This window comes from Heptranchias perlo, chromosome 39 (assembly GCF_035084215.1).
Source record: "Heptranchias perlo isolate sHepPer1 chromosome 39, sHepPer1.hap1, whole genome shotgun sequence".
In the NCBI taxonomy this organism is placed as follows: Eukaryota; Metazoa; Chordata; class Chondrichthyes; order Hexanchiformes; family Hexanchidae; genus Heptranchias; species Heptranchias perlo.
Genome location: NC_090363.1, coordinates 14,279,758 through 14,292,026, shown reverse-complemented (window position 1 = coordinate 14,292,026; position 12,269 = coordinate 14,279,758). Strand labels below are relative to the sequence as shown.

At 55.2% G+C, this 12,269-nt stretch overlaps 1 protein-coding gene across 1 annotated transcript in view; it reads right to left on the bottom strand.

Moving 5' to 3' along the window:
• LOC137305261 (collagen alpha-1(V) chain-like) overlaps positions 1-12,269 on the bottom strand; it is a 522,869-nt gene that overhangs the window by 21,623 nt on the left and 488,977 nt on the right. The window contains exons 55-60 of the mRNA XM_067974118.1: positions 9,595-9,648; positions 8,486-8,593; positions 4,274-4,327; positions 3,349-3,402; positions 1,640-1,747; positions 171-224 (exon numbers count right to left, since the gene is read on the bottom strand). Of these exons, the coding sequence (XP_067830219.1) occupies positions 171-224; positions 1,640-1,747; positions 3,349-3,402; positions 4,274-4,327; positions 8,486-8,593; positions 9,595-9,648 (432 nt within the window). The remainder of the gene's footprint in view (positions 1-170; positions 225-1,639; positions 1,748-3,348; positions 3,403-4,273; positions 4,328-8,485; positions 8,594-9,594; positions 9,649-12,269) is intronic.

Here is a 12,269-nt window from a genome sequence, read left to right as displayed (position 1 = left end):
GACCAGGGCAAGTCTCGGCAGAATCTAAGCTGAGACTAACCTGATAGGGTGAGATGAAGTAGGGTGGGAGGAGGTAAGTTACTGCCGGGCTAAGTTACTGCCGGGTACGGTGATGCTCTTGAGCTCAGTGCCATTAAACAGCGTTATCTCCGAGCGGTGGTTAAACTTACCGGTAAACCAGGAGGACCTGAAGGACCCGAAGGGCCACTCCCACCAGAAATACCCTAGGGTCAAGGAGAAGAAAAAGTGAAAAATAAACACGCCATTGAGCACGAGGGAAGCTCTTTACTGCTTTAGGTAACTTGGTGATCCCTGTGGTGGGGCTCATGGAAAAATGTTTCTCTGCTTCTCTCTCAATTTCTATTCTTTCTGTCTCCCTTTTTCTGCACTTGGTTCTGTGTGTGTGTATGTGTCTCTCTCTCTCTGTCTGTCTGTCTGTCTGTCCGTCACTCACTCCCTCTCTGTCTGTCACTCACTCTCTTGCTATCTGTCACTCACTCACTCCCTCTGTCCCTCCGTCACTCCCTCCCTCCGTCATTCCCTCCCTCCGTCACTCCCTCCTTCCGTCCCTCCGTCACTCCCTCCTTCCGTCCCTCCGTCACTCCCTCCCTCTATCCCTCCATCACTCCCTTCCTCCATCATTCTCTCCCTCCATCATTCCCCCCCTCCATCACTTACACTCACTGTCACTCACACTCACTGTCACTCTCTGTGTTGCTCTCATTTTTGTTCTGTACATCTCCCAAGTTGTCTGTAAGCCTCTCTTTCCATGTCTTTAAATGTCTCCCAGAACCAACCAGTATATACAAGTATCAAACTTGTCTAAAGCTAATAGTGTTTTGGTGTAATAGCCTCACACTGTAATACTCTAAACACTGTAAATAGTCCAATGCTGCAGCGTAACACAGTCACAGCATACTGCTCTAATAGTAGAACACTTAGTCTAACATTGTAAAAACGCAACACCACGAGGGACCGACCCCACGAGGGACCCCGACCCCACGAGGGACCGACCTCACGAGGGACCCCGACCCCACGAGGGACCGAACCCACGACAGACTCCGACCCCACGAGGGACCCCGACCCCGCGAGGGACCGACCCCGCGAGGGACCGACCCCGCGAGGGACCGACCCCGCGAGGGACCCCGACCCTGCGAGGGACCGAACCCACGACAGACTCCGACCCCACGAGGGACCCCGACCCCGCGAGGGACCGACCCCGCGAGGGACCGACCCCGCGAGGGACCGACCCCGCGAGGGACCCCGACCCTGCGAGGGACCCCGACCCCGCGAGGGACCGACACCTTCACACAAGAGTTGACAGTCATTCAGGAACTCAAGCAAATGGCCGTTCTTCCTGTGAGAGCTGAGTGAGTGTCGAGGTATCGCAGCCCACCATGGATCCAAGGCCCACACACACTCAACAAGCAATTTCACTCCACCCTTGCCCAGCGGCACTGAGGCCAAGTGGCTGATACCAGCTGACACAGCGCAGACCAGGATTGAACCTGGGACCTTCGGGGAGCTGTAACGATTTCATTCTGTAATAGCACAACACAGACACGGTAATAAATACTGTTACTAAAATGCTGCAGGAAACTGGTGCCAGTTTTGAACCCTGGAGAATGTGGGTAATTACATTGTCTCCTTTATGACCTTCTATTCCCTGAGGACCCTGGAGACCTCGGTCTCCCTTCTCTCCCTGCTCTCCTGGAGGTCCAATTAATCCAATGAGACCAGGGTGACCCTGAAACAGAAACACAGAGGGGTGAACATGTGAAATTAAAGGGAGTAAAAGTAGCATCACAAACTGGTCAATACAGAACTGCAGAACGACAAATATATGATTCACACAGGGTCAAACGAAGACCCAGATAGAGGGACCAGAGGGGAACAAACATAGACACAGATACAGGGCCCAGAGAGGGACAAACATAGACCCAGATAGAGGGCCCAGAGAGGGACAAACATAGACACAGATACAGGGACCAGAGAGGGACAAACATAGACACAGATAGAGGGCCCAGAGAGGGACAAACATAGACCCAGATAGAGGGCCCAGAGAGGGACAAACATAGACACAGATACAGGGACCAGAGAGGGACAAACATAGACACAGATAGAGGGCCCAGAAAGGGACAAACATAGACTCAGATACAGGGACCAGAGAGGGACAAACATAGACCCAGATAGAGGGCCCAGAGAGGGACAAACATAGACACAGATACAGGGACCAGAGAGGGACAAACATAGACACAGATAGAGGGCCCAGAGAGGGACAAACATAGACACAGATAGAGGGCCCAGAGAGGGACAAACATAGACCCAGATAGAGGGCCCAGAGAGGGACAAACATAGACCAAGATACAGGGACCAGAGAGGGACAAACATAGACACAGATACAGGGACCAGAGAGGGACAAACATAGACTCAGATACAGGGACCAGAGAGGGACAAACATAGACCAAGATACAGGGACCAGAGAGGGACAAACATAGACACAGATAGAGGCACCAGAGAGGGACAAACATAGACACAGATACAGGGACCAGAGAGGGACAAACATAGACTCAGATACATCGGCTCCCGGTCCGGCAATGCCTCCATTTTAAAATTGTTATCCTTGTGTTCAAATCCCTCCATGGCCTCGCCCCTGCTCCCTGTCTCTGTAACCTCCTCCAGCCCTACAACCCTCCGAGATCTCTCCGCTCCTTAAATTCTAGCATCTTATGTACCCCCGATTTTAATCGCTCCACCATTGGTGGCCGTGTTTGGCTAGGCCCTAAGCTATGGAATTCTCTCCCTAAACATCTCCGTCTCTCCACCTCTCTCTCCTTCTTTCAGACACTGCTTAAAACCTATCTCTTTGACCAAACTTTTGAGCACCTGTTCTAAAATCTCCGTATTTGTCTGATAATCTCTCCTGTGAAGCGCCTTGGGACGTCTTACTTTGTTAAAGGCGCTATATAAATGCAAGTTGTTGTTGATCACACGTAGAATGTGTCAAATTACCTCACAGGGCATTTGCCGCACATCCAGTGTCAAGAGGTGGCAGCATTGCTGCGTTTTGGACCCTCAGCCCGGTTTTTGAGGGGACGCCGTGCTGATTCCTCGAGATCACACCAATCGCCGTGGAATGAGCTGACATTCCAGATACTTGCTGGTACTTCCTGGTCCATGACCAATCCTTAGGGAGCACACTTCCCAACAGGGGAAGTGAAAGGCCCATCTTTCTAGATTTCAGTATGAGATGAGTGAGAGGCTGGTGTTCATAACCTGTGTGACCCCCCCCCGCAATGAAATCTGCCCATCCTTTGGAACACTGCAGGTGTGACTGGGAAGTCTTACCTTCTCTCCCTTAGCACCACCATCTCCCTTCAAGCCAGGTAAACCCGGTGGTCCCTACAGAACAGAGGAATCAAACAGGAGAACAATTATCATCATAAGTCTACAGTATGGTGCACAACACAGTAATGCAACCCAAGTACATTGATATACCTGAAAACCAACCCAGATACATTGATATACCTGAAAACCAACCCAGATACATTGATATACCTGAAAATCCACCCAGATACATTGATATACCTGAAAACCAACCCAGATACATTGATATACATGAAAGTCCATCCAGATACATTGATATACCTGAAAATCTGCCCAGATACATGGATATACCTGAAAATCCGCCCAGATATATGGATATACCCGAAAATCTGCCCAGATACATGGATATACCTGAAAATCTGCCCAGATATATTGATATACCTGAAAATCCACCCAAGTACATCGATATGCCTGAAAACCAACCTAAGTACATTGATGTACCTGACAACCAACCCAAATACACTCAGGTACCTGAAAATCTGCCCAGATATATTGATATACCTGAAAATCCACCCAAGTACATCGATATACATGAAAACCAACCTAAGTACATTGATGTACCTGAAAATCCACCCAGATACATTGATATACCTGACAACCAACCCAAATACACTCAGGTACCTGAAAATCCGCCCAGATACATCCACATGCCCCATAAGCCCACCCAGATACATTCACAAGACCCACAATCCTACTCAGAGACTGACAGATTACCCTAAGAATTAATGCTCACAGAACCATCTCATTGGATTCATGGAGCTCAGAGCTACATCTTGTTCACAACCAGTGGCTTCATGTATCAAACCTATCTCTGTATCCCTGACTGGCCTGGATGTCCCAACAGGCAGTATGGGCCAGAGGTGAAATGCCAGCATAGTTTACGTACCATTGGACCAGGAGGTCCAGCCTGTCCAGAGATTCCAGGAGATCCTTGTTCACCCTGTCAAAGGAAGAAAGTCATCAGTAACAATAGGAGATAAAACAGAGAGACAGAGAGAGGAGAAAAGGAGAGAGACAAGAAAAGAAGAGAGACAGGCAGATGGAGAGAGAGGGGAGAAAAAGAGAGGGACAGAGAGAGAGGGGGGAGAAAAAGAGACAGACAGAGAGAGAGAGGAGAAAAAGAGACAGACAGACAGAGGGACAGACAGACAGAGATAGAGAGAGAGCAAGAGAGAAACAGACAGAGAAACAGAAAGAGATTGACAGACAGAGACAGATACAGACAGAGAGAATGTGTGAGAGAGTGTGAGGGAGAGCATGAGAGAGTTTGCGAGAGAGAGAGCACTAGAGAGAGAGCGAGCAAGGGCGCGAGAGAGAGAGCAAGAGAGGGAGCGAGGGCGCGAGAGAGAGGGAGCGAGGGCGCGAGAGAGAGGGAGCGAGGGCGCGAGAGAGAGGGAGCGAGAGCGAGGGAGCGAGGGCGCGAGAGAGGGGGAGCGAGAGCGAGGGAGCGAGGGCGCGAGAGAGGGAGAGCGAGGGCGCGAGAGAGAGGGAGCGAGGGCGCGAGAGAGGGCGCGAGAGAGAGGGAGCGAGGGCGCGAGAGAGAGGGAGCGAGGGCGCGAGAGAGAGGGAGCGAGGGCGCGAGAGAGGGGGAGCGAGGGCGCGAGAGAGGGGGAGCGAGGGCGCGAGAGAGGGGGAGCGAGGGCGCGAGAGAGGGGGAGCGAGGGCGCGAGAGAGGGGGAGCGAGGGCGCGAGAGAGGGGGAGCGAGGGCGCGAGAGAGGGGGAGCGAGGGCGCGAGAGAGAGGGAGCGAGGGCGCGAGAGAGAGGGAGCGAGGGCGCGAGAGAGAGGGAGCGAGGGCGCGAGAGAGGGGGAGCGAGGGCGCGAGAGAGAGGGAGCGAGAGAGAGGAGCGAGGGAGCGAGAGAGAGGGAGCGAGAGAGAGGGAGCGAGAGAGAGGGAGCGAGAGAGAGGGAGCGAGAGAGAGAGAGCGAGAGAGAGGGAGCGAGAGAGAGGGAGCGAGGGAGCGAGAGAGAGGGAGCGAGGATGCGAGAGAGAGGGAGCGAGAGAGAGGGAGCGAGGACGCGAGAGAGAGGGAGCGAGAGAGAGGGAGCGAGAGAGAGAGAGCGAGAGAGAGGGAGCGAGAGAGAGGGAGCGAGGGCGCGAGAGAGAGGGAGCGAGAGAGAGAGAGCGAGAGAGAGGGAGCGAGAGAGAGGGAGCGAGGGCGCGAGAGAGAGGGAGCGAGAGAGAGGAGAGAGGGAGCGAGAGAGAGGGAGCGAGAGAGAGGGAGCGAGAGAGAGGGAGCGAGAGAGAGAGAGCGAGAGAGAGGGAGCGAGAGAGAGGGAGCGAGGGAGCGAGAGAGAGGGAGCGAGGATGCGAGAGAGAGGGAGCGAGAGAGAGGGAGCGAGGACGCGAGAGAGAGGGAGCGAGGACGCGAGAGCGAGGGAGCGAGAGAGAGGGAGCGAGGACGCGAGAGCGAGGGAGCGAGAGAGAGGGAGCGAGGGCGCGAGGGAGAGAGTGAGGGCGCGAGGGAGAGAGAGTGAGGGCATGAGAGGGAGAGAGCGAGGGCACGAGAGGGAGAGAGCGAGGGTACGGGAGAGAGAGCGAGGGTACGGGAGAGAGAGCGAGGGTACGGGAGAGAGAGCGAGGGTACGGGAGAGAGAGCGAGGGTACGGGAGAGAGAGCGAGGGTACGGGAGAGAGAGGGAGGGCACGGGAGAGAGAGCGAGGGTACGGGAGAGAGAGCGAGGGTACGGGAGAGAGAGCGAGGGTACGGGAGAGAGAGCGAGGGCACGGGAGAGAGAGCGAGGGCACGGGAGAGAGAGGGAGGGTACGGGAGAGAGAGCGAGGGTACGGGAGAGAGAGCGAGGGTACGGGAGAGAGAGGGAGGGCACGGGAGAGAGGGCGAGGGTACGGGAGAGAGAGCGAGGGTACGGGAGAGAGAGCGAGGGTACGGGAGAGAGAGCGAGGGTACGGGAGAGAGAGCGAGGGTACGGGAGAGAGAGGGAGGGCACGGGAGAGAGAGCGAGGGCACGGGAGAGAGAGTGAGGGTATGGGAGAGAGAGCGAGGGCACGGGAGAGAGAGGGAGGGCACGGGAGAGAGAGCGAGGGTACGGGAGAGAGAGCGAGGGTACGGGAGAGAGAGCGAGGACACGAGAGACAGCACGAGAGGGAGAGAGCGAGGGTACGGGAGAGAGAGCGAGGGTACGGGAGAGAGAGCGAGGGTACGGGAGAGAGAGCGAGGACACAAGAGACAGCACGAGAGGGAGAGAGTGTGAGCGCGAGAACTCAGAATTCCACTGTTCAAACTGATAGCGTGTACACCTCCCCTGCGCAGTGGCTGCACCTCTTCAATCCCATGTACTCATGGGTTCACACACCTCTCCACCTGATGGAGACTCCTCTGGGAAACGTCCTCCCCACCTCGTGCACTTGTACCGGATCTGCACACTCCTGTATCGAGGAACGCAGAGGCTGATCGAGAGGCCACCTGCGGTAGATCAGCAGTAGCGAAGGCCGGGGAGAAGCACCCTTGGGCGCCTCTCCCACCTCAAGCAGTCGGGCAGGATTCACAGCTCTTCCGCCGCGTTCAGCGGCGCGGAAGGGTTCCGTGCCGCACTGGTCTCCTACTCTGGGGCGGGCTGTCCCATCGCGTGAACCTCTGTCCCCACCTCGTGTACCCACACAGGGCGGGCACCTGTTCTGACCCACGCAGCTCAGCTCCCTCCCCCAACGCGGGGGCTCATCGCGTACATGAGACGCCGCGCACGCCTCCTGTGCGTGAGGGTTTGCGCACACTCCACCCTCACAGACTCGTAGAGGAAGTGCACCCCGTCCTGCCTCAACTTGTACAGCGGACGCTCGGTACTGATCCCTGACTGATGTACGGCAAACGGTAAATATCCACATTCCAAGAAATAGATTTACCAGAATGGTTCCAGGGGTGATGGACTTCAGATATGTGGAGAGACTGGAGAAGCTGGAATTGTTCTCCTTAGAGCAGAGAAGGTTACGGGGAGATTTAATAGAAGCGTTCAAAATAATATGGGGTTTTGAGAGAGTAAAGAGGGAGAAACTATCCCGAGGGACTGGCGAAGGTGCAAATAAGATTTACTAGGATGATACCAGAATTGGGAGGATATATTATCGGGAAAGATTGAACAGGCTGGGGCTCTTTTCTCTAGAAAAGAGAAGGCAGAGGGGCGACCTGATAGAGGGCTTTAAGATTATGAAAGGGGTTCGATAGGGTAGACGTACAGATGTTTCCACTTGTGGGGGAGACCAGAACCAGGGGGCCATAAATATAAGAGAGTCACTAATAAATCCAATAGGGAATTGAGGAGAAACGTCTTCAGCCAGAGAGTGGTGAGAATGTGGGACTCGCTCCCACAAGGAGTGGTTGAGGTGAGTCGCATTTAAGGGGACGCTGGATAAACAAATGAGGGAGAAAGGAATGGAAGGATATGGTGATGGGGTGAGATGAAGTCGGGAGGGGGGAGGCTCGTGTGGAGCATAAACACCAGCATGGACCTGTTGGGCCGAATGGCCTGTTTCTGTGCTGTACATTCCATGTAGTTCTATGTAAACAGTTTCCACTGGCAGGTGGGTCGGTGACCAGAGGATACAGATTTAAGACAATCGGCGAAAGAACCAGAGGGGAGATGAGTCTTTTTTTTTTAACGCAGCGAGTTGTTCTGATCTGGAATTCACTGCCTGAAAGATTCAATCATAACTTTCAAAAGGGAATCGGATAAATACTTGAGAAGGAAAAAACGCAGGGCTGCGGGGAAAGGGCAGGGGAGTGGGACTAATTGGAAAGCTCTTTCAAAGAGCCGGCCCAGGCACGGTGGGCCGAATGGCCTCCTTCCGTGACTTCAATGAGCTGAATCACTGAGGCAGTCACTGAGAAAGGTGAAAGAGAAACTTCTATCGTGTTCTGGGGTGCAGCCTTTGAGTTAAGGAACGGACGAGGGTCTTTATCGCTGTCTCACCAGAGCGCAAAAACCCACCGAGACATCCCTCACCGTTCCACCAGTTAAACTGTTGTCAGTCGCGGCTCAGGGGACACCTTTAAGAGGTTCGCTGAGCAGTTCCCTGTCAGAACGCACACGCGTGACAACCGATGTCTGAAACCCCCTCCCTCCTCACCGACCAACAGGACTCACCACAGCACCAGGAATGCCCCGGAGACCCTCGGGACCCTGTTTCCCTGGGGTGCCCTGCGGGCCGACAGGACCAACCTTCCCAGGAGGTCCTGCTGCACCAGATTCACCCTGAAATAAAAGCAAAGAAACAGCCAACAGGTTAACGAATGGAAACCTGCAGCATCAGGTCCCACGGCCGCTCGGCCGCCCCGCGACATGGCCAATCGGACGGTTTGGAGCCATCTTCTCCTCTCCTCCCTCCCTCCCCCCCCCCCCGCCCGCCCCCATTCTCCGCTCCTCGAGCCGCTGGCTCCTGGCCAGGTGACTGGAACCCCCCCGCCGCCCACCCCCGACCTCTGCTGTGTCGCCCATTCTTCCGTACGCCAACCCCGACCGTAAACGTGGGCCTGTAAATAAACCAGAAGGGTGAGGCACAGCCCACCCTGTCCACGGCCAATATCCGCGCACTCCCACAACGGGGGGCAGTGAGCTCGGCGGGGTGGGGGGGCGGAGAGTTGGGTTTTTTTCCCCCCCTCGATCCGAACAAGGGATCACTGAGGCCAAACGGAACACCCCAGAGGGAGATTCGAGAGGGGAAGGCCCGTCACACCGACCGGCCACTGATTCATCCACCGGGATCAGGAAAGAATCATCCTGAGGCTCACCCCTCTCCAGCTCTCGGACATACCGGCGGGTCTCCCGTGGCATTGCTCCTGGTTACAGCAGCTGCGCAACAGGAGCCTCAGAGTGCACTCGGTATTATTCCGCTGCTGAAAGGGAGCTGGTTTTCAGCTGCTCCGTCCTCTTGAAGGCCAGGGTGTCCAGATGTCCACCCCACGTCGCCTCCTCTCCCTCCATTCACCAAAGCCTCTCCGAGGTGCCGGGAGGCTGGTCTACCGACTGGGCGCCCAGGCAAACCGTTCGGGCACCAGATGCTGCCCCTCGCCTTCTTGAAATGGCTGTTGGACCACTTCCCAGTGGTAGGCCTTGCACTCCACGGGCACGGCTGTGGCAGGCTCCACCGCATGGCCCACCCTCCCCGACCCCAGCACCGTGTCCCCTCCCTACCTCCGCACCGACTCGAGCGAACGGCCCCAGGATGGGGGGGGGGGGTCTCAGAAACCCGTTACCTTGCTTCCTTTTTCTCCCTCTCGCCCCTCGGGACCGCGTGCTCCGGCCGGACCCTGCGAGAAAACAAACAGAGAGAGAGAACGAGATGTTACACCCGGAGGTGGAGAAGGACAGGGACCATCACCAGCACTGGAAACCTGAGAATGGGGAGGTGACGTCAGAAAATGCGAGAAGGCCTTTCGGCCCCAACAAGACGTCCCGTGATGGCAGGTCAACTCCACCTCGCCACATCCGCCCTGACGCACCCCCCAGTCAACCGGTTTACAGGGCCCACCCCCGTGGGCCTCCCCGGCAACTTATTCCGCCATTCTATCAACCTTCATCGGTGAAGAAGACTTCCCCATTTATGTCCACCACGCTCATTAGTACTTGTGTTCCCCCAACAACCCCTCATTGCATTCGACAGTTTCTTCATCATCGTTCAGGGGCTGCACTGTGAGCCTCCAGGAGGCCCAACAAGGGCAGGAGCGCGGGGCAACGCCAGACAACGTTTGAGTGACCGAGGGCAGGGGGCTTCAAATATAGACCTCACTCAGGCCCTAAACCCCAGATATAGACCTCACACAGGCCCTAAACCCCAGATATAGACCTCACACAGCCCTAAACCCCAGATATAGACCTCACACAGCCCCTAGACCCCAGATATAGACCTCACACAGCCCTAAACCCCAGATATAGACCTCACACAGCCCCTAGACCCAGATATAGACCTCACACAGCCCCTAGACCCCAGATATAGACCTCACACAGCCCCTAGACCCCAGATATAGACCTCACACAGCCCCTAGACCCCAGATATAGACCTCACACAGCCCCTAGACCCCAGATATAGACCTCACACAGCCCCTAGTCCCAGATATAGACCTCACACAGGCCCTAGACCCCAGATATAGACCTCACACAGCCCCTAGACCCCAGATATAGACCTCACACAGCCCCTAGACCCCAGATATAGACCTCACACAGCCCCTAGACCCCAGATATAGACCTCACACAGCCCCTAGACCCCAGATATAGACCTCACACAGCCCCTAGACCCCAGATATAGACCTCACACAGCCCCTAGTCCCAGATATAGACCTCACACAGGCCCTAGACCCCAGATATAGACCTCACACAGCCCCTTGACCCCAGATATAGACCTCACACAGCCCCTAGACCCCAGATATAGACCTCACACAGCCCCTAGACCCAGATATAGACCTCACACAGCCCCTAGACCCCAGATATAGACCTCACACAGCCCCTAGACCCCAGATATAGACCTCACACAGCCCCTAGACCCCAGATATAGACCTCACACAGCCCCTAGACCCCAGATATAGACCTCACACAGCCCCTAGACCCCAGATATAGACCTCACACAGGCCCGAGACCCCAGATATAGACCTCACACAGCCCCTAGACCCAGATATAGACCTCACACAGCCCTAAACCCCAGATATAGACCTCACACAGGCCCTAAACCCCAGATATAGACCTCACACAGCCCTAAACCCCAGATATAGACCTCACACAGCCCTAAACCCCAGATATAGACCTCACACAGGCCCTAAACCCCAGATATAGACCTCACACAGCCCCTAGACCCCAGATATAGACCTCACACAGCCCCTAGACCCCAGATATAGACCTCACACAGCCCTAAACCCCAGATATAGACCTCACACAGCCCTAAACCCCAGATATAGACCTCACACAGGCCCTAGACCCAGATATAGACCTCACACAGCCCTAAACCCCAGATATAGACCTCACACAGCCCCTAGACCCAGATATAGACCTAACACAGATCCTAGACCCCAGATATAGACCTCACACAGGCCCTAGACCCAGATATAGACCTCACACAGCCCCTAGACCCCAGATATAGACCTCACACAGCCCTAAACCCCAGATATAGACCTCACACAGGCCCTAGACCCAGATATAGACCTAACACAGGCCCTAGACCCAGATATAGACCTCACACAGCCCCTAGACCCAGATATAGACCTCACACAGCCCCTAGACCCCAGATATAGACCTCACACAGCCCTAAACCCCAGATATAGACCTCACACAGGCCCTAGACCCAGATATAGACCTCACACAGGCCCTAGACCCAGATATAGACCTCACAAAGCCCCAAGACCCAGATATAGACCTCACACAGGCCCTAGACCCAGATATAGACCTCACACAGGCCCTAGACCCAGATATAGACCTCACACAGGCCCTAGACCCAGATATAGACCTCACACAGCCCCTAGACCCCAGATACAGACCTCACACAGTCCCTAGACCCAGATATAGACCTCACACAGGCCCTAGACCCAGATATAGACCTCACACAGCCCCTAGACCCAGATATAGACCCCATACAGCCCCTAGACCCAGATATAGACCTCACACAGCCCCTAGACCCAGATATAGACCCCATACAGCCCCTAGACCCAGATATAGACCTCACACAGGCCCTAGACCCAGATATAGACCTCACACAGGCCCTAGACCCCAGATATAGACCTCACACAGGCCCTAGACCCAGATATAGACCTCACACAGGCCCTAGACCCAGATATAGACCTCACACAGGCCCTAGACCCAGATATAGACCTCACACAGGCCCTAGACCCAGATACAGACCTCACACAGCCCCTAGACCCCAGATATAGACCTCACACAGTCCCTA